The sequence below is a fragment of the Callospermophilus lateralis genome, chromosome 10, assembly GCF_048772815.1.
Source record: "Callospermophilus lateralis isolate mCalLat2 chromosome 10, mCalLat2.hap1, whole genome shotgun sequence".
Classification (NCBI taxonomy): Eukaryota; Metazoa; Chordata; class Mammalia; order Rodentia; family Sciuridae; genus Callospermophilus; species Callospermophilus lateralis.
The window spans coordinates 99607373-99630818 of record NC_135314.1 but is presented as its reverse complement, the minus strand read 5'-3'; the positions used below and the strand labels follow the sequence as shown (position 1 = coordinate 99630818).

At 29.3% G+C, this 23446-nt stretch overlaps 1 protein-coding gene across 2 annotated transcripts in view; it reads right to left on the bottom strand.

Moving 5' to 3' along the window:
• Si (sucrase-isomaltase) overlaps positions 1–23446 on the bottom strand; it is a 77578-nt gene that overhangs the window by 19206 nt on the left and 34926 nt on the right. For both annotated transcript variants that reach the window (XM_076867721.1, XM_076867720.1), the window contains exons 21-36: positions 23073–23161; positions 21691–21740; positions 20796–20966; positions 19871–20026; positions 16337–16537; positions 13478–13632; positions 10969–11137; positions 9640–9736; positions 9434–9546; positions 9223–9348; positions 7678–7806; positions 6753–6863; positions 5071–5133; positions 4652–4768; positions 3300–3387; positions 2096–2234 (exon numbers count right to left, since the gene is read on the bottom strand). In XM_076867721.1, coding sequence (XP_076723836.1) covers positions 2096–2234; positions 3300–3387; positions 4652–4768; positions 5071–5133; positions 6753–6863; positions 7678–7806; positions 9223–9348; positions 9434–9546; positions 9640–9736; positions 10969–11137; positions 13478–13632; positions 16337–16537; positions 19871–20026; positions 20796–20966; positions 21691–21740; positions 23073–23161 — 1974 coding nt within the window. The remainder of the gene's footprint in view (positions 1–2095; positions 2235–3299; positions 3388–4651; positions 4769–5070; positions 5134–6752; positions 6864–7677; positions 7807–9222; positions 9349–9433; positions 9547–9639; positions 9737–10968; positions 11138–13477; positions 13633–16336; positions 16538–19870; positions 20027–20795; positions 20967–21690; positions 21741–23072; positions 23162–23446) is intronic.

Below are 23446 nucleotides of genomic sequence, written 5' to 3'. Positions count from 1 at the left end.
TTATTAATTGAATTAATTTATACATATACTCCATGCATTCATTATTGAGTGCTATTAAGTTCTTTCAGAATATAAGCTAGGGTCACTCAGAGAAAAGAAAATTATTATGGATTGTTTCTTCAATTTAATAAATAAAAAATTCTCTTTGAAATTAAGATGCTTTATTGGCTTTTTGGATTATTTTTAAAAAATATTAACAATTAGTATTATATATTTAGAATCCATTAAAAATAGAAACTTGCTGTATTCTTATCAAACATTCAGTATTATTAGATCATAAGATTTTGTTTTGAAATTTTAGTTTTGAAATTTGTTAATAAGTATGTTTCATGCTAAAAAAATTTCTTTGAGTTCTATCATGTACAAATTTAAAACTTCCTTTATTGAGAAAATAATGTGAATTTTTTTATGGATTCATTTCTTATATTTTTAAATCATTTTCAACTCAACTATAGTATTAAGAAAATTATGTGCTCAGAGATGTGTTCAGTATCTGCTTAGGTGAGTAACAACTAATAATTTAAAAGTTTAACCAAAAGAACTTCCAAATCAGTGAAAAGGTAACATGTGATGGTTCTTTTTACCCACACAAGTCTTTTCCTATCAAAAATAAACAAAAACCAAACTGGATTTTTCTTACTATCTTCATGTATGAACTACTTAGAAATTTACCTACTTCTACCTTGAACATTTTTACACAATTTTGGTAGTCCTAGAGGGATAATGATATAGTCATTTAAATTTCCTAAGCATACAGAATATGTCAGAAATCATACTAGACAATGTAATATATTGGAGAAGTTTAATTTACTATCCTTAATATAGAAAAATGTTTTTTGATTTATCTTAAACTGCATATTTTCATATTAAATTCATAAGTTTTGCTAAGGAGATCATCAATCAATTCTTAATTTTTTAAATATCTATAGTTTTAACTAAATTGATGTTGGTTGATAGTAATTGTGTCAGTAGGACTAATGAAAGTAATATTTTTTTTCCAGTAAAAGGGCATTTTGAAACCAGTTTGCTCACTCTTAATTTAACTTAGAGTCTTTATTTGGGAATGTGGTGGGTAAGTAAGGCAAGCATGTATTACCAAGTAAGTGATTTTATTCATACTTTTAAGTTCAAAATATTTTTTATTCTTTTACTAACATCAGTCATATACTAGAATAGTTATTTTCAAAGCTGATGCCCATTAGAATCATCTTGGGACTTGTTAAAATACAGGTGCTTTGACTATAGAAGAGATTAAATAAATCATTATTTGTTAAAAATCTCCAGGTGGCTAAAATGTGTAGTCAAGAGCCAATAATCCATAGCTATACTGTCTTCTAATATGGTGACTACGAGGCACCTATTATTTCACATTTTATTAAGTATTATTTAATGAAATTTAAGTAAACTTAAAAATTCTGTTTCTTAGTAACACTAGTCACATTGCTCAACAGCCAAATACGAATAGTGGATACCACAATGGGTACCCAGAAATCTAAAACATTTCTATCAATTTGAGGAAGTTTTATTGAAAGGGTTAATAGAAGCTTGATACTCAGAGAATTGTAAATTTATTGATTCTGCATAGAAGTTTTTTAAAATTGCAGATGAGTTATGTAAGCATTAAAACTTAGATGTTAAAAAATCAATAAAATATGTCTAGTTTGCTAATAAAGGACTTAAATAAATTTAACCAAGATTTAATGTTATGGTTAGTGTCATTAAATTATGTTATTTACTCATTTATTCATTCAACACTATTTTTTGAGAACCTTCTATTTGTAGGCATTGTGCTAGGTTCATGGTGGGGAAACAAAATTAAAATAGTCTAGAATTCTTTAAGGAAAAAGTTGAAAGTTAAAAGCAATGGCAACAGAGATGATAGTTGAGAGGTATATAGGTAGATATGTGTATACATACATAGAAACACATTTTATCTCAGTTTTATCAAGAAAGAAATAAGTTACATAGAATAATTGGGAAGGAAAGGACTACCACAGTTAGTCCCCAAAACTATTAAAGTAGTTAGCATTAATGTTAAGATCTGAAAGATTTTAAAAAGATAAAAAGAGACAGAATAATAGCAAACAGTGCTTACTCATATGTAGGTTTCATTTGTGACCATCCATATAGATTGTGAACATCATAATGTAAAACTGATGATCCATCACTAAGAATTTGTTCAGTTTCCATGCACATAGTTCTAAAATGTAATCCCTCTGTTCTTTTTGTAAGTTCTGAGGAAAATTAATGAAAAAAGTTAATATGTTATAGTGTCCAGTATTAAAATATTTGGCTCAGAAATATATACATTTTATTTTTAATGTTTTAATTGAATGTCTGATTGACACAGCATTATATATATTTATAAAGTATAATGTGGTGTTTTGATTAATGTGTGTATTGAGTAGTGATCAACTTAGGTTAATTAACATATCCATCCCCTTAAATTTTTATCATTTCCTATGGTGAGTACATTTAAATTCCTCTCTTTAGTATTTTGAAATATAAAATACATTGTTGTCAATTATATTCATCTTATTGTGACACAGAACTTCAGAAATTATTCTATCAAATAATAACATAATATCCACTTATATATTCTTTTGACAAAAATTAATCATTTTAAAATAATTATTGATCATTTAACAATATGCATGCTTTATGCTAATTTTAAATGAATAAACTGTAATGATAAGTGAGTTATATGAATTAATAAAAATATAAAAAGTAAGTTCACTCCTAATGGCTACTATTTTTGAGGAACTTTTGTGCAAAATGCTGATAAAATAAAGTTTCATTAAAAATATATTCAGTAATATGAAAGACTGTAGTAAAGTGCTGCACGATCCATATTTTGATCCATATTTTCTCAGAATACGTTGTCTTTTTTCAGACTTTTGCAGTCACTTTATATGTATGAAACTAGAACAGGAACAGAGAAATAATACTTTTCCATTTATCTCTAGTTTAAAAAAATATTTAAATATTTCTATTCTTCATTTCAAAGATTATTTAATTTTTTTTTACATCTGGAATGATTCTTAAGAAAACCAAAGTAAAAATTTCACACAATTTAAGAATTATTTCCAAAGTAAAAATTTCAAACAATTTAAGAGTCATGTTCATATAAATAAAACACATATCTTGGATTTTTTTTTTCAAAATAGTGTTAAACATTTTAGTAATGGCTAAAGGCAAATTGCAGACTGTGGGTGGGCAGTGAAATTAAGGACATGGATTCTGTTTCCTGCATCCTAAGGTATACATAAACTGCTTAGTAAAAAATAATAATATTGTACCTGGAAAATAAGGTGGATAATTTAGATCTGTATTTCTGCATTGATTGGTAGTTGTTCCATGTACAAAACTTGATGGCTCATTCATATCCTAAAGAGAGTGATTTAAAAAGATTTAAAAAATAAATTTAGAATATATATTCTTAAAAGAATAATATTACAGAGCAAGTAAACTTAAAAAAGTTTTGAACTCTTAGACTTACTTAGTATTCTAAAAAATAAAATCATAAAGCTTCTCAATGACACTGAGAAATTTAGTTTAGCTCAATGTTTCCTAACTTTTTTATGTTTCTCCTTTTGAGAAACATAAATGTCATATTTCCCCAGTATTGTGTATTATATGCATAAAAGTAAACTGATCTTTATATTTCCAAGACATAAATTAAACTATTATAGTATCTGTCTTACCACCTCCTTTCCTTACACTGCTGCATTGAGCCTAATATAAACCACTTTCACTTTTAGAACCACAAGATGTAATTTAAAAATATAGAAAAGTTCAATGAATATCTCTGTTGAACACATATCTGAGTCTCTTATAACCACATACAAATGGACCATAATCTTAATATAAGAATTAGCTATTATTTAAACATGATTTTCTCCGTCTGAAAACAAGTCTTTTTCCCTGGACCATATTATTTTTGGGATATACTTAGAATTTCTTTTACTTTATAAATTTGTATATAAAGTATATCTATTTCCATTAAAATGCTTCATGTAATTTTATATCCTCCAGGTAGACGCATAGCAAAACTTCCATAAAGCTGTCTTTAAAGAATAAATTTAATGTATTCATGTGGAAAACCCAACAAAGTAAGAAAAGTCACTTCCAGATATCAAGGAAAACATTGTGTACAATCTCTTGTATTAAATATTTACTTGTAGTAAAGTAAATCTTTTTTTCTTATCTAAAATTAGATTGCTGAAAATATTAGCAGTAAGATTTTAAAGTTTCATATAAGATAAGGAAATTGTATAAAAGACAGTGTTGCTACAAAAATTATTTTATTATATATGAATTAATTTTTCTTAACACTGACAGTTGAGGTTGAGAATTATTTGTACATTAAATGTTTATGTTTATACATATTTATTAATAGTTAGAAAAACAGGTTATTTTGGTTCTTTGCTCAAGTTGAAAAAGTCCTATAAATAACATCCTTAGACATAAATTGAATTCTTTAAAACTGTACTTTAGTAGTCCTTTGATTAAGAAAGTCCCATAGGAAAAAATGTGAGTGAGAAAATTTTCACAAAAAGTGTTTTGCTGACATTATTAAAGTGTCAGGGAGTTTTGTACAATTACTCCACAATAAATAACTGAAAAGATAAATTGTTTAAAGCTTACTCACAATCCACAAGCCATCAAACTTCATCTGGTTATTGTAGAAATCTAAAATTTCCCTTGTCCACCACTCTGCTGTGGAGTTCCTGAGGAAATCTGGAAAAGCTACATGAGCTCTGGAAGCCTGCAAAACCAAAATTCAGATTCACATGTAGAAATTCATAAGGAATTCATAAATGTCTGAATGAGAAATGTATGCCCAATGCACAAATCATGCTATGAGTAGTATGAAGGAAATCAGATCTCAACTTTAATTACATAAATGTATGCAATTTTTTTCAAACGACACAAGCAGTTGCAGGTAGTTAAAGAAGATTGCAACGTATGAGGAGAGGGAGGAAAATACTCAAATTTAATTATGGAAAAATCATCAAGTCCAAATTTTGGATTTCTTTTGGTTATATAATTAATCAATGTAAAACTTACATTAACAGCTTCATCTTCAGTAATTGACTCATCTATAGTTACATTGGGCAAATCTGGCCAAACCTATAAGGGAGAAGAATTGGTAAGTATAATGGTTATGAGACACAGGAAGAATGTATTATTTGTGATGCACAGAAAAAAAATGTTATCATTAGAAGTATATTGTCCTCAAGATTCCCATCTGCATGCCATTCAATTATTTTCTTCAGTTTGTAGGGTTTTCTTTCTAAAATTTATATCTTGCAAAGTATTCCTGTTTCCATATTAGTCTATCCTAATGATAAACATTAAGAAAGAAATGTCAACTTCTGTGATACTTAGTGATTTAGAAAACAACACATGTAAGCAATTGTTCTGGTTAAGAAATAATATGAAAAGTATACACCAACCTTGATTTAATGTGATATTAGAACTATTTCTAGAATTATTCCAGAATTGAAAACTAAAAACAGTATTTTTTTTTTACTTGAAAAGAACTGATAATGTGATTTAATAATGTCGGGCAGAGTTGAGTAATCCTATTAATCTTTACCTCCTTTTGTCTCATCTCCCCTGCCTCACTGTCTACCAATGTTTTCTCCTTCTCTAGTAAGAATACATGACAGTCCCTAAATTCAATCATGCTGAAAGCTCTAGGAATTTGAATGTTGAAGAATCTAGAATGCTCCATATAAAAAATGTAAACACTTCCCCCTCAAAAACATAGTTATTTAAAAAAGATTAAATACTTCTAAGGAATAATACTCTAAAACAATAAACAGGAGAGTAGAAGAAAGTAGAAAAGATCTTCCTTGATGGCCAATATACCAAACTATGTACTTGCAAGTTTCTTAATATTTTATTATTGTTCATTAATTTTATTATAATATTTCATCTATATTTTGGTTTTACCTTTTTATTTTTGAATATTTTTAGACTTACAGAAAAACTGCAAAAATGTATCTAGGTTTCATGTACTTCCTTTATCTAGCTTTCTCTGATGTTAATATATTCTATAACCATATATAGTTATCAAAACCTAGCAATTAATGTTGATTAATACAATTGATTGATGTGTAGACTTTCCTCTCCTTTGTCCCACCTCGCTATCTTTATCACTAATATTTTAGTTTTATTCCAAGACCTAGAAGAATTATGTTTCCCATCATGGGTTTTTGTGGGTTTTATTAATGTAGATATTATTATCAGATTTTTTTCATGATTTATAGGAAAACCAAATTAAATTTTATCTAAAATATTAATATATTCGCATATGTATATTTTCATTTACAAAAAAAATTGAGCAAACAATATTTGTTGTTCAAATTAGTAACATAAGCATAGCTGTTTAATACAGCTTTAATTTTATTAATAAGATATTTTCTAAGAGAAGTACTCACATTGAAGTGGCTCTTTCAGCATAGAATAATGGACAGCCTTTCTAATCATGGTAGTTCCACAATAAAATACAAAATATTACAAGAAATATAATGAAGTAACAATTTAAAAATAAGCCTGGGATTTGGTCTTATGAATTATATGTACTCTTTGTGTCTGATGAATTGGGTTGAAGTCAAGAATGCATATATTAAACCCTTATAGTTTTTGTTTATCTGTTTTTCTGAATATGCCTTTAATATGTAAATGGAAGATTTTAATGGAATAGCATTTTCATAATCATTCTATTTCAACATATTTAGTACCTTTGCCCAACAAATGTCACTGGTATTAGGCCATTTGACAAAGACATCTTTTTCCATTCCTCTTTCAAATGGAGGGTAAGGCTTTGTTTCATTTCCTGAAATTGCTGGATCCTAAAATTAAACATAAATAACATGAATGTGGAATAAAAGTATAGCTACCTGGAAGGTCACTGTGAAATATTATATTCTCCCATTATTATATTGGAATAAGACTGTGCTCTCCATGGACAAAGGATAAAATTATCAGTGCTGTAACTAGATTGTCCTCTAAATTACTCAGAAGAAACATCCTCAGAACTTTTTTTTAACACAATACCTTCATGTTATATATTTATTTTTATGTAGTGCTGAAGATCGATCCCAGCGCCTCACATGCACTAGGTGAGCACTCTAGTGCTTGCCATAACCCCAGCCCCCTCCTAAGAATTTTTGAATGTCCATTAGTATTTTGTCAAGCAAGCATATTAGTACTTTTTGTCTTGCTTTTGTTTCTCTGGTGGAGATTCCTGGATCCTTAGTCTGCTCCCTATAAGATAGTGATAAAATACTACAGTATTACTAAGCTGATGGCATTTTAAATGTGAAAAGCTTCAGAAGCAATCCCAGAAATTTTTTTGAAAATATTATAATCACAGAAAAATCTACCACATTTTTAAAAGATTGTATAAATTGATGCCAGTTTGTAGAGTGGATGCTAACTAGAAACAGCGTGCCTTCGACTTTTATCTCTAAGGAATTACCTGAAATACACGGTAGTTTGTGTAGTCTGTGTCAATACAATGAAGTGCTGAAGGAAGAAAGCTTTAGATTTGGGAGTGGAAACCAAAGTTAAATACGTTTTTATTTTGAAATATCTTTCCTACTCTTATTTTAGGAGAATTAATTAAACTAAGATAATAAGATTCAGATAAAAATAAATACCAACCAGGATGATAATGTATCTCATTCCTTCTCCTCTTATTCTGTCAACAAATTGAGGAAGGTCATGGAAGTTTTCACCAATTGTGAAGTCTAGTTGCCTTTCCATGTAATTAATGTCTGTATATTGAACATCCTGAAATATATGAAAATAGTAGCAATGGGGTAAGAAATACACAACTGTGAATGTATTATAATCCATCATACTTTTGAAAGTTACAGCAGTATGAAAGCTTTAGTCCCTCCTCAGTTAATCCTAAAGAGTTTTAATCATGGAATGCAATGCTCAAGAAATAAAAGTGGCATGTAAAGATGTAAAATAGTCTAAGAACAAGTTTATATGCATATTCTATTTTTTCAAAGTTCACTTAATATATTTGATTTGGAAATAAAAATTCTAAATCAGTATGTTTTTATGTAATTTCCAAAGGAAATAGAAAAACAAAAAAGTAAGAGGCTTTATGGTAGTATGAAACTATGTTAAATGAAAAACTAGGATTTCATAGAGTATACACATAAACAAATGTTGCACTCTTTCTCGGAACTGTAAAAGTAACATTGAATGATTTCAAATAATTCTAAAATTGGCAAATAAAAAGGGAAACCAATTTGTCAAGTATTATAACCCGCTTATTTATGAAATAATAGCCCAGCTTAAATAAACATCCGTATTGTTTACAGAGAAGTATTTACAAACACATTTAAATAAACCCATTTTAATTTTGTCATGGAATCTTTGATTTTACCCTAAATACCTAATTTGTTAGTTATTTTGTTAATTGACATGAACTTGATTTCTCCTGGTTGTTAAAAAAAAATATCACTGAGAAGGATAATGTTGAAACCCCTTATTTTATGATGAATTACCATTTGCATATTTCTGTATAATCAAACTATACAATTGAATTCCCTACAATAATGTCCATAGTAGCACTGGATTCTACTGTAAGTACAGTGTCTTATAATGATGTCCTTCATAATTATTCTTCAAATGAGCTCCTATATAATCAGCCTTCTACATTTCAATATTTAAATGTTATCAGGAATACCCCTGGGATTCCATAACCTTGCTAAAAATACAATTACAGAGACTGATACTGTACAATATTTAATTTTCCAAATATTGAGGGAAGAGAGTATTTTACAAAGCCTCACATTCTGTAACATATGAATTTTATCTATTACAAAGCTAAAATTACCCAGCTACTCACTCTAACAAAAGAGAAAACATGAAATTCTTCTATCTATGCAATCAAACCCAGTGCATGGAGAATTGAGTAATACAACTTAAGGTCATAGAATTGAGGAGGAATAAGAAAAAATGGTATCATACCTCCTCCTTTATCAATCTGATAAAGATATTATTATTAAAATCTCATATTCAATTCATAAGGTACTACATAAAAATTAAGAATTATTACCAAATGCTCAAAATGTTTTAAAGCATGTAGGTGAAGTGCTTAATTTTTTATCCCGCTGTTATAACTATTATAATACACATAAAATTTATACATTTTACATTTAATAGTGTCTTGAAAATTGGTATACATACATAGGGGACACCAGCAGCCACCATTGCATCATATAATTGCTCAATCTCTGATGTATTTCTGTACCCATAACGACACAGTTGGAATCCTAAAGCCCAATAAGGTGGCATGACTGGTTGGCCAATTACCTTTAAAAGAAAATTGCATGGGTGAACTGAGAGAATTACTTTGTAATATGATAAAACGTTTTCTAAAATAAATACAAAATCATACTTCATGGTATTGCTTTGTGGCAACTTCTGGAGTTGGACCCAAAAACATGTAGAAATCCAAGATCCCTCCAATTATCCGGTAAGTTAGAGCAGGAGTTGGCTGAAAGGTAACATCTGGAAATCCAAGATAATATCCCATTTTTATCTATGATATTAATTTATTAAAAAATCACACAAACTTTAGGAGAAATCCAACAATTGCTTTACCCATTGCATTGCTGTTGAGTAAGAGAACTCCATGAGCATTGCCTTCGTCTTCCAGAGCCATATAATAGGGATGAAATCCATAGGAATTAAGTTTATACTGAAATTTTTTAAAAAAGCATAATACATACTTAATAACAATAACATGAATTTAATCAATACTATTTTAAAATTCATTATAAGATTGAACCTTGGAATTAATTGTTCTTGTTTTACAAAACTTATGATTTAATTAAATAAACATTTCTCTTAGAAAACAATTTCCCTATTCTTTGAACTATTACTGCTTTAGAGAAAGCATACATATTCATATGCATACATGTAGCACCCATAAAAAACTTATGTCTTATAATGATGTAGAATGTTGTTGATATTAGAATAATTGAATTTCTTTCCAGAGGTGATATCTTATTTTATTTATAAATTAGCAATAATTTTTGCATAAAAATGCCCTAGAAGTGATGAAATTAATAAAACTTACAAGAAAATGAGTTTGTAAAAAATAAAGTTTTTCACACTTTTAATACATTGTTCCACACTTCAATCTCAGTAACTTATTGCCATGCAAAAGTCATTTTAAAAAGCAAAAGTTGTTTGAACACCCCAATAAAAACATTAGCTATTATGCACATATTTGCTTCTGTTACTGAATTTATATTTTAGGTACATATATATGTGAAGAATTAAACTGTTTTAGTTTTTATTAACATGGATTTTCTTCATGATATGTTTTAAAAAATTATGTCATATATGTGTGTGTGTATATATATATGTATATATATAACTGATTTTAAAATGCATATATATATATATTTTTTTTTTTTTTAAATTTAACAATGCCACAGCTATTCATGAAATGTACCATTAACAAGACAGAACCCTGGGGAAAGTTATGAGTTTATAAAAGTATTCTGTAAAGATGCTAAAAGTTTGGTCTCAAAAATGCAAAACTTCAGCTATGGGTTAAAAAGAAAAGTTAGAATCAAATCATTATCTAAGAAGTAACAGTAAACCCTACAAGATATCTAGGCAGTTAATTTGCAGGAACACTGAATGAACCATGTGTTTTCCGTGCAATTGAAAGTATTAAGAAATTGGATCACAATATGGTGTTTTAATGCATGTCGTTATCTATCCTCTATTTTCACCTGTATTTTATGGTGATTTTGTTTACATATTTTTCAAAAAATCATTTTAGCAGACCTAATAATCTCTAGCCTCTTTTTCATTATATACTTCAATCTTGAACAAATAAAAGGATTACAAATAAAAGGATTGAATGCTAAATATGAATTTTGTTGCCTCATGAGATATTCACATGTTGGTACCTACACCAGGGGGTTGGTCTCTCGTGAACATTCCCCAAGTATGCCAGTTCAGATTTCGTTTAAATGCTGTATGTTCCGCTTCCCCAAAACCATATATATATTCTGATGGCAAACGAGTAGATATTTGAATGAACTGGTCATTAAATGCAAATCCAGGCACACTAGAATCCCAACTGAAAGCAAAAGAAAACAATGTTATTCCTGGAAAAGTACATACAAAGTAGTATCACAAATAATGACAGGAATTCTTTCCTTGGTGATCTAAAAACAAATAATTTTCCCTGTGTACCTAATTGTACCAGGTACTAAATGAACATAGTATAATTATGCTGACACATTTTTCTTTTGGTTAAGTTACGGAGTGTGTGTGAAATATGTTTCACATACTCATATGTGAAATATAAGAAGTATAATGTGATTGCATGTTTTTATCTTTATATAAAAATTATTTTAAAAATAAAATTAATGTCAATTTCAACAGAAAAACAGATGATGATATCTCCAAGCTGCTTCCAGCTGAAAGGGGGCAAAGCTGGGGGAAGCAACACAAAGTCCTTATTCTCTATCAGGTGAGGCATGGACAGTTAAAGTCATTCAGCTTCAGAGCAGTTCAGAGGTCCACAGTGGCAGACAACAGTTGACTGGACAAGGGACACAGAGGGAAGCAATCATGCTAAGCCAATAATAAACAAGACAGCAAAGTATTACACTTTTTTTTTTTTGTAAACAGCATAAAAGCAATTAATATTTCAGTCAGTCTCTGAAAAACAGCAAGACAGTCACTCATATCAGAGAAAACAGATTGAGTTTATCAACATAGGAGGTTAGGAAAATTTATAGGTCTTTTAGATCAGGCTCAAAATTGATTCCGGAAAAATTTGTGACTCTAAAGTCCTTTTTGACCATTATTATTAGGCATTACCACACAGTGGGGAAATGTAACAGTAGTTCACTTTATTAATACAGCCCTTGCTGCTGTGCCAGGGCAACTGGTTTTTAAAATGGACATGTTTCTTTCTCTTCCTCTCTCCCTGCTCCTCCCTGGTCTCTCCACCTCCCTAAACTCGGGGGAAACAGAATTACTTTTCTTCCCCTTTTAAGCAGATTTTTCTGTCCTTAAGGACACACCCACCTAAGGAAGGAAGTAATCCAGACTTTGGGGATGATGCCAGAACATCTCAGAAATGACTCTCCCAAATTAACAAGTGAATTACAACTCCAATAGAGAACACCTGGATAATGTAGCCTTCACACCACCTCTTTAAAAGCCCCCTGTTCCTGCTAAAGGGCAGAATCACAGCTTTTGGGACAGGAATCCCCTGCTTTTCTCTTTTGTTAGCAAAGCAATAAATCTTCATTTTCCTTTTTCTCAGAAATTATAATTAAATTAATTTAATGTGAAGTTCAGAGTGATTCAAATACACAATATGATATGGCATGTTATCTTTTTCACCTGGGCTTTGAGATCATCACTATAAATGCTTTTCTACCTATGAAACAAAAATAAATCAGTATCACAATAAACTGTAAGCACAAAAAATATTTTAATTCTAAATTCTTCCCAATTACTGCTCTCAATTGTTCTTTTATAGTTATTAATATCACTGTTTGTGAAAATGTATTAAAAGAATGTATTATTATTTGGGTTATTTGCAAGAATAATATAAAGGAGGAGGAAAAAAATGGCAGGACAGGAAACATAAATATTATAAATAACTTGGGACAACCTCAACATTTTATATTATTTATTTTGTAAAACTACTTAATAGAAATTAATTTCTTCCAAATAACCACAAATAATGCCCTTTATCAGGATTTTCTTTAAAAAAATAGTTTCTCATTTTTTAAAATAAAACTTTGTCAAAACAAAATAAAAATTAAATAAGTACAGACAAGTTTTTTTTTCATCATTTGTATTCTGATGATGCATCATTTGCCAATCATCTAATCTTTATCTAATCTTTAGATGATTGGCAAAGTGAGCTTGCAACATATAAAATACATTTTAATACACTATAGTTTGGCTAAAATAAAGACAGCATTTCAAAAATAAATTTATTTACTGTGACACAAAAATAAATACATATCTAATATCTCAGTTTCTGTTCATCAAAATTGGAAGACAAAATATTAACTCAGATTTCAGTCCAAGTAAACTTTACCCAGTTCCAATGAAATAATTCTATGACTTATTTTCAATTATTATTTTTACCAACACAACATGCTCTTCAACAGAAGGCTAGATGTTTAAAGGAATAAGTTTCATATTTATTAATTAAAATTAATCACATTTACATGCAAATGAAATTTTCCACTGGTCCTTTATGATAGTCCTGTAGGTGTACTAATTGTCTAATTTAAAAATTTTAAAATTGGCAACTTTTCAATATGACTAAAACTTTTTAATGTGATACTATTCTAGTATGGTGAATGCTATGAAAATAATAATACTACCTTTTCTTTCTTCAACTAAAATTAAAATATCTTTCACATTAAATGATTCAATCACTTACATAACTCTTCCACTGCTTCTCCGTCTAATCTGGATGCCAAAAGGATTTTCCTTGATTTCAACATCATAAAGTCTGTTTTCATAAGTACTTGTTGGAGTAGTTGGAATGTTTAATGGTACTGGAACTTCATATCTCTTATTCTGGGGATCATAAATCTATTGCAGAGAAATAATAAAAGTAGATGTAGCTTATTCTTATTGCTGACACAGTATGCAAATATTATTTACTAATTTAAGTAATTGTCCTAAAAGATTATTTAAAATTGTTGTGCATAAAATATCTAATTCTAAATCTATGCCTATTGTATTTACATAGCATTTGAGATGCACAAATATAAATGGGATCCAATTTGATTATTTGGGGATCTTTTAAAAAATGTTTTGTGAGTCATTTTCTAAAGAAGAAATCAAAAACGAAGCTTTTAGAGGTAAATGGTCCATTTTATGAATGAACCATAAAATGTGTATGTCCTTTCACACATAAACAATGCAAACGTTGTTTCAATATTTTTGGTCATACATGTAATAAGACAACAAATGTTAATAATAAATCACATTTATTCATGTCTTTACTTTCTCTGTACATTTTTTAGGGTCCTTGATAACTATTAGTAAACTGCTTTCTAGAATTACTGCAGAAATTAATATTCTCACTAAAACAAGTACTCAAATACTAATATTAAATTATAAGCTTTTTAAACAATTGTTAATTACAGTTATGTGCTGCATAATGACATTTTCATCAATGACAGACCCCATATATGATGATGGTTCCAGAAGATGATATGGCCTAGAGATATTTTTAACTGTGTTGGTTTGTGTTAGCCCACTTAAAGAAGTTCACAGGACAGCATCGTTTTACTGTGCATTTCTCAGAATGTGTCCTAATTGTTGAGTGACACTTAACTGTTATTTTCTTGTTCATGGGAATGTTTGTTATTCAACATTTATTTATGTTTATAAACAAAGTTTTTATGTTTTGCTTTTTTAATTTACTTGTGTTCTTAAATTTTTAATTTAAAATTTTTAAAGTATAAATATTTTAATAGTCTTATTTTCAGTTTTTATTTCTCCATTTGTTAAATATCTGTTTATGAGATTTTCTTATTCTTTTCAGTTGCATGAGATGAAATTGTGACCTAAATGTCATATCTTTTTCAGTTATTTACTCATTTTCATCTTCTTTTTATTTATTTTATTTTGTTTTTTAAATATATATGACAGTGAGTGTAATTTGACATACAGATATGGAGTATGACTTATTTTATTTAGGATCCCATTCTTATGGTTGTACTAGATGTAGAGTTTCACTGTTGATATATTCATATATGAACATAGAAAAGTTATATCTGATTCATTCTACTGTCTTTCCTATTCCCATTCCCACTTCCATTCATTCTCCTTTGTCTAACCCACTGAAATCCTATACCCCCATTTGTTGTGTATTAGCATCCACATATTAGATAGAATATTCAGCCTTTGAAACTTGGGTATTTTGAGGATTGGCTTATTTCATTCCAGATCCATCCATTTACCTGAAAAGGTGTCTTTTATTTTTTGATGTAAAACCATGATTAAGTTTTATATAAGACATTATGGGATGTCTATGAGATTTGTTCCGTGGTAGTTAGTTTGAAAGACCTCTACTAACCACATACAAGATGATATGATGCTACATTTGGTTTTAAGTTTATGCTTAATTTATTTTTCATATGCAACTCAATCTTAATTTTATTTTAGGGTGTTCTTTAAGGCAAACACTTTTCTACATGAGTAATTAAATAGGGTAGCTCATCATTATTAATTTTCTCAATCCTTCATTGTTTGGTATTAAAGTTTTGCACCAAGTATATTCATATGTTATACATGCATAATGTATATTGTATACTTTAAGCATATCTTTTATGCTTTTGTACCATTTTGTTACCATAATCTATCAGACAATTTTAGCTCCAGATCCATATTGTTTCAGTTTAGTAACTTTTTAAAACTTTCCTCCTTTTTTAAATTTTAGCTATTTCTATATGTCTATCATTTCAGATCAACTTAAAGGTTATTGCATGAAGTCTCCAAAATATTCCACTGTTGTTTCTATGGAAATAGTTTAAAAGCAACAATTAATATAAAGTGCACTAACATTTAAAATAAAATTTAGTCCTGTATAGGATTTTTAGTGCTTATTAGTATCTATCAACATTTGTTTTTATTTTATTGGCAGTGCACTAATTCCTATGATGTTCGGTGTTTTGATTTGATTTGTTTGGTGTTTTGAATTTTTTCTTGATTTTACTAATAAGATCTACTGTAATTTCAGCTTCTAAATGATGAAACACAGAACTCAAGAAATATATTTTGAAGATTTTATTTTACATCCAGTCACTTTACTGATCTTTCTTATAATTTCCAGTAGTTTTATTAATGGATTTCCTTGAAATTCTTAAAAATATAATTGCTAATTATAAATATTGAAAGAAATTATTTCTTTTGTATGTTATATTGCATTAGTAAAATTTCCAGCCCACTTATTAGGAACAATACTAAGCATCTTGTTTAATTTATTTAAATAAATCTATATTAACATAATACAATTCCAAGTGATGTGTCTCTTCAGAGTTGAACTTATGTATTTAACAAGAATTTAATTTTTAAAAACTACCATTGCATTTTTTTTAAATTCCAAAAATTAGCAAAGATGAGAAGCTTTATTTAATGTGTGGAAAAAAAATTGTATAGAATCAAAACATCATCAAGCTAATTAATAACCTGTAAAATTACATTCAAAATGCAAATGCTTAATCTATTAAAAATGTCTTATTTCAAGAGCCAAGTCAAGTATTGTAATAGTTTATATTGAACATACCTTAAACTGCAGCATATCATTTTTGTGATATTTCACCTCCACACGCAGAGTTGAAATGGGAACAGATGGTAGTGCTATCTTAGTATTTCTAGTATTCCACTGAAGGTCGGCTGTTATACCCGTTGGTAAATACTGAGTTGAGGTGACTACATAAGGGTTGTATTGTTTAGGAAAGTAACACGGAGGAGCACTGGATAAGGCCTAAAAATACAATATACGTTTATTGTCAGAAAGTTAAGCATTGGATCATTTGACTCTTAAAAATATAAGGCATCCTTCTGAGAATGGTAGCTCATAATTGCAATCCCAGTTACTAGTTTGACTGAGGCAGGAGGATGGCAAGTCTAGAGCCAACCTGAACAACTTAACAAGACTCTATTTCAAAATAAAAATATAAATTAAAATTAAATTTAAAATTGAGCTAGATTTATATTTAATCGAATGCATGATTTAGAAAGGAAAAGTATAAAACAATCTGAAACACTGGGTTTTATAATTTTATATAAAATATCATTTGAATCTAAAGGTAGAACAGTAGAATTGAAACACAAACTGTCATAGGTTGGCAATTAAAAAAATAGATCTGTTTTCTTTATAAAAATTAAGTATAGTAATCTCATATTTTGATAACACATTTTTCTTTTTCTTCATTGTGACTTGACTATTGCTTTTTGCATGTAAAAGTGGCTCCAAGCAATAAAAAATAAATAAATTTGGAGCTCACACACACACACACACACACACACACACACACCACACATGTGACAACCATCACAAGGGCATTTGCTTAGGTTCTCTTGTTCTATTTATAAGGAGCCTATTTAACTCTTCTTTCATGACTAGTTCTTACGCCTTGGTCAATTCTATCTTGACCAGAATTTAAAATAGAAATTACAGTCAAAGCTCAGAGCTGACTGGTTTATAAAGAGGTGGAGGCTAGAACCTAAGGAAGAAAAAGTGATAAATTCTGGTACTAAATGCTAGTTGCTTTACCACAAATCCATTCTTCCTATATATCTATTTATTAACTTATTATATTGTTGGGAGAAGAAATGTACTCCTTGTTATTTCCAAGTCTCTTTGACAAGAGTTTTGTAAGACCCCAAGGCTCCCTAAAAGAGCATGTTGACCTAAATAGATTAAACTGGGCTAGTCCTTACCTTTCCATGTTTCTTGTTATATATGGAAAGCAAATGTAATGTCAGAAGTCATGATGTAACTCTGAGTAAAATCAAGTGGTAAACATAGATATGCCTGAGTCATTGATGACACTAAAATGACAATATATTAGACCTGAGATTCTATAATCATGGCGGGTGTAATTGATCTTAATGATGTACTTATAACTGTATTTCCCAATCCTGTTAACCATTACTCTGTGCTGCATGATGTTTTTCTGTCTTCTCTGCCCACTAATACATCTTTCCTTATTCTCATAATCACCTCATGGAAATGAAAACAATCAGAATGAAATCATGACCAGATATCATATGTGCCCCCTACTGGTAAATGACATGAACTGTCTGGCTTCCATTCAAAGAGAATCTTTTACCCAATTCTGTCTCTCTGCTTAAAAGGACATTTATCCCTCAATTCTCCACTCTAACAAATGTTGCATTTAAATAGGTTATTCTTAATTGTATTGGTTAATTTTATTTTTCTTATCTTAAATTAAAAAAAAACATTACTGCACTAACTTCTTCAGCTCTTTTTCGATTTCTCTGTATTCTTTACAGCAAAACATAAATGAATTCATAATATTCACTGTCTTACTATCTGCAATATGTTTCTTGATTTTCACTTACATTTACTGTAGTCAGGATTTTACCCTCAAACAATCCACAAATATTTTGCTTCTTAATGTTATCACTTTCATTCTGCCAAATCCATATGTTGGTTTTCAGTCTTCATATTACTGATTTAGAAAAAATGTTTTGCACAATTGATCTTTTCTTTCTGTCTTACAATGTGTTATTCACTTGCTTTTCAACCCAGCAAATACTTTATTTTCAACTTATTGCTTTTCCTATTGTTTATCAATCTCCTTTCTAATTCCTCCTCATTTTCCTTATGAAGTGTTGAAATGAACAAGGGTTTGGTCTTTGAACTCTTCTTTCCTATCTAATCAAGTTCATACCTTAATAATGTTATCCTATTACCTGGTTTTAAATACTGAATATATGCTACCCTAATTACAGCTGTGTCCATATTACACCACTGGTATTTTTTCTTCTCTTGTTTATTTTCCTCCATAGCACTTACCCAACACATAATTTCCTTATTGTTTGTTTTCCCATATTAGAATACAAACTGTAACAGGGCCAGTGGATTTTGTTTAAATTGTTGACCTAGAGCAGTAATTAGAACATAGTAGGTCCCCAAAACATATTTGCTAAATGAAGAAACATAATGCTCCAAAGGAAGGATGTATGCATCAATCATCTGGCATCCCATTAAAGCTTCACTTACTTCATACAAGAATCTTCAGATGGTAAAATATTAATTGTTCTTGAAACAGAAAAATTTTCACAATTTTGTTGAGAAGTAGTAAAATTTGCTTTAGAAATTTTTTTCTCACCTTTCTTCAAATTTTGATAATGGAAGAAAGTGAGCATGCTTTGAATGGAATGGGGATGAGAGTATTTGAAAGGATAGCTGGAATTTAAAGGGAATACAGAAGAAATAAAAATATTTCATTCTTTGGCTCTCATGAATCTCAGAATCTCTTCTCCTCACTTCTTTGTTCAATTGTTCGCTAATTTTTCCTAAGTTGAATATTATGCTCCTTTATCAAGCAACCGAGAAGAATGAAGGCAATTTTTCTGGAAGCAGAAATTCTACTTATTGTCTCATACAAATGCAGACACTCTTGGGAAGTTGCTGACAGATGTGTTTTGATTTCCGTGGTATAATATATAAATTCAGTGCCTTGGTTATAGGAAATAACTATTTCTACTGCCAAAACCTGGTGATGTAACCAAAAGGCCAGCATTTTAAAAACACAGCAAAAGGACATGTTTCTCATATCCCTTTTCTGTAGTATTGGTAAAAACACTTCTAAACACAACCAACACTATTCAGATGAAAGAATGGCCAAAATAAATGACTAGATATTATCTTCTCTTAAAAGAACAGAACTTTAGCCCATCACACACCTTCCTAAGTTTTAATATCTAGAGACAACTCTTTTGAAAAACTGTTCATCAATGGCAAACTAGCTTACCCAGTTAAGCTGGTCTCCTACAGCCAATATCTAACAAAGTGCCACAAATAAAGCACAATTTTATTAAATAAAGTCACACTATTCAAACTGTCTGGAAAGCAATTTAAACATCCATTGAGACTTGAAATTATTAAAGTAAGTCTTTGAATAATTGATTAATATAAAGTAGAATTAACAGAGTTTCTGATTTCAAATTTTGCATGATTCTATGTATGAATCTTATTTATATGCCATGGAATTAAAACTGTAATATGTAAAGTTCACATTGAAATACTTATTTGAAAATCATATGGAGTCCTAGTTAAAATTACCGTTTGCCATAAACAACCACGCTGTATGCACTTTGGTTCAGTTACTTCATCTGCATCTGGATAACAAGTAAATCTCTCATTTTCAGTGAAAACTTGATTCCATCTAACGGTAAAGCTTTTTCCAAGTTTTAAGTTGAGACTTATAATTAAGAGAATCTTTGAAGACAAAATAAGAAAAATTTTAAATAATTATTTGACCACAGACAATTAAAAATATTTAACATTTTACAATATGTGACAGCCACGGAAATTCTTCAAACTAAATTGTTAATAGTTTTGCTACAATACTTAAAGAATAGAAGAGAAAGAAGAAAAACATAATGCAATTCCAGTAAGTAAAACTTCCAAGATGGAGTAACTATGAGAGATTGTAGAAAATGGAAGAAATCTATTATCTTTAATTCCAGACATGAGTTCACTTTTCAGTTCTATCATTTAATGCTAATGAATCTTTGGGAATACTGTATAACTATAATATCCCCAGATTCTGCTCTTCCTAAAAGAGAGTGCAATACAAAACGAATTCCAAATGAAATTTAAAGCAACTGGTACAATATCTCAGACATACTAGGTATAAAGTAAATGTACTTTCCCTCAAAGAATGTAATGGGGGAAAAAGTTGACCTCTTTTTTAGAAGGAAGCTTCCAGATTCAGAGGACAAATACATATTTCTTCTTAACCTAATTGTATCCAGTACTTAAAATGCATCAGGCACAAGTTGAAAAGGAAGCAATAGAGCACTATACCAAATAGAAAAAAAAAATGAGAAGGATAGAGAAAGAGACAGGAAAGAAGGAAGGCAAGAAGGGAGGGAGGGAGGGAGAATTTGTGAAGAAAAATAATTTTAAAAACCAAGTGTCTATTCTTCTTTAACAATAAATATGAGAATATACCACAACTAAAATATTTTGTAAGATGGTTTACCTGGTTGGAAGCATCATAAGTAAAATTGCTGTGAGGAATCACTGGCTGTCCATTTTCTTCCACTGTAACTTCTGTAACAGTATCTGTCAACCCAAGGACTTTAATAGTCTCAAATGCTAAGGTAGTTCCTTCTTGATATGATGCATGTGAGCAATCAATATTCAAATTGTTCTGGGGAAAATAAAAGCGTATAATGTCATACAGAGAGTCATCACATACTAACCTGAAATAATGTAAGATATTAAAAAGAAAAAGATTCAATCATCTACCTCTCCATTCTCACCTCTCCCCAAGCAAGTATCTCTTCGTTTTTCATATACATGACATACAACTTTATTTTCAGAAACAACCTAAATGTCTCCTGATGCAATTCATATGTGCCCCTCCTTATTTTGGCCCCCACATTGATAAAGAATAACTTAGTTTGGGCAACAAGAATATATAAAGAAAAAGAAATTCAGCTTCTATAAAAATAATCACTATTAGTTAAATAAAAATTTAACCTGGATATAGATTTTTTTCATTCTCCACCAAAATCTGCTTTATTACCACAGTGACTGATATATTAAAACATCTTCAAATATATCAAAATTATTTTCCTAGGACCTGTTGCTTAAAACCCAACATTATACCTAAGAAACCCAAAGACTTCAGTGTGCAAATTTTAGTATGAAAAACCATCTAGTACAATTAAATATAAAATTTTATAGTAATAATTTGTTCATGATTTAAAAACTTGAATTTAACAATTTAATTTAATTACTATTTCATTGCATTTAGGTAAGATCTTCAGGTAGAATTATTTATTGTTATTTTTAAAATAATTCATAATGAAAGAATAACCCATACATTAACAAAATATACATTTAACTATGTATTAAAGGAGAATACTTACATTAGAAACTGAAAATGTATATAATATATAGTTGCCCTTCTCTATGGAGTCTGAAATGGAAAATAATCAAATCTTCAGATTAAAATACAATTAAATTATTTGCTTTTTTACAGTTATATAAAACAAGATTTTAAAAATTAGATACAATTTATTAATGAGGATTTCTAAACAATTTTGCTTTTATATTGAGTTTCATAATTATCTGTACACAAAATAATCTTAGCATTTTAATTTCCCTGTAAGTTAAGGTGAAGAAAACCTATTTGCCTAATTTTTCAAAGTGCTTGTTAGAGTCTGTAAACAAGTCAGGATGGCGCCTGGCATTTTGCCAGACAAATGTTAGAGTCTGTAAACAAGTCTGGATGGCATGTGGCATTTTGCCAGAGGGAGTGGTTTATGAAGTAAGGCCAGTGAGCCATTAAGTGTGGAGATTCCTTATTGGTTGACTGCTGCATCTAGTTTATGTTAATTAGATAAGCTGTGTGGAATGTATAAATACCGCTCCTGTCCTACAATAAACGGCTCCCTCTCCTGCTGTATCAATCTACACAAGTTGTTCGTCACTCCCAGGTTATTTTGCTGCAGCCGGACTCGGCAGTGCTAATATGTTTCTAGAAAATCATAAAAGATGTATAATTACATGTTTATCATTTTAATGATATTTATCTTATTCCCTACCTAGGAAATCACATGTCAAGTTTTTTGTAGAAGACATGGCATACAATAAATTTATTACCTCTCTTTTAATTTCTTTTTAAATTTCTTTCCAGTTTTTAGAGATAAAGACCGAATCTGGAGATATCTTAAGATTGAGATAGACTTTAATCTATAATTTAGTTGACTAACACACATAAATATATTATGGTTTAATTAGAAAATTAGCACAAAAATCCCTATTTTTATTTCTACTTTTCTTTTTGGTGTACTAATTCTCCAGTTTGTTGCTGAAAACAAATTTTAAGATATTGAATAATGGGAATAAATTGTAAAACATTCTTACTTCAAGCAATTTGACATTAATTAAAAAATATTTAAATATTGGTTTCCCCTTAAATATCAGTTTTCCTTTTTGTTTACAATTACACAATTTTCAGAACTACAGTCATAATTTAGTTGTACATATGGAAATTTATTAAAATTTTAATTTTAAAATATTAACATGGCATAGAAAGATATACACAATTGTCAAGAACTAAGCAAAAAGCCAATAGACAAAACTAGATATTTCAATTGAATATATGTATATATATGTCAAATAATGTTAATTTCATGGAATAACTAAAAACCATAAAAATAACAGAATGAATCCTATTTTTATCAGTACATTCAAAATGCAACATTATCCCACTAAACATTAAAAAACACGTTACCTGGAAACTTACCTTTACTTTCTCCATCATCCCAGAAAAAGTCTCCTTGTGCCATGTTACTTTCATTTAATGCAATAATGAGTCCTAGAGGATTCTTACGGCTGTTGAGTAAAAGTAGGTGTGCATATAAATTTTAAAAAATTTACGTAAGTGAAATATCCTATAAGTAAGTCCATTTCAACCTAATAGTTTTGTAGTTCTTCAGAAACAGAAGATCACTGATATTCACAAATTAGTGCCTATGCTAGAAATTTTTCAGTACCAATATTATTATGTGAATGCAGAGATAAATTATTTTCTTAGAAAATATATAAAATAAATAAGTATAATAGTGTGGTAATGAATTTTTTATGTTATGACATCTGCAAAATTTAAACAGTATAAGG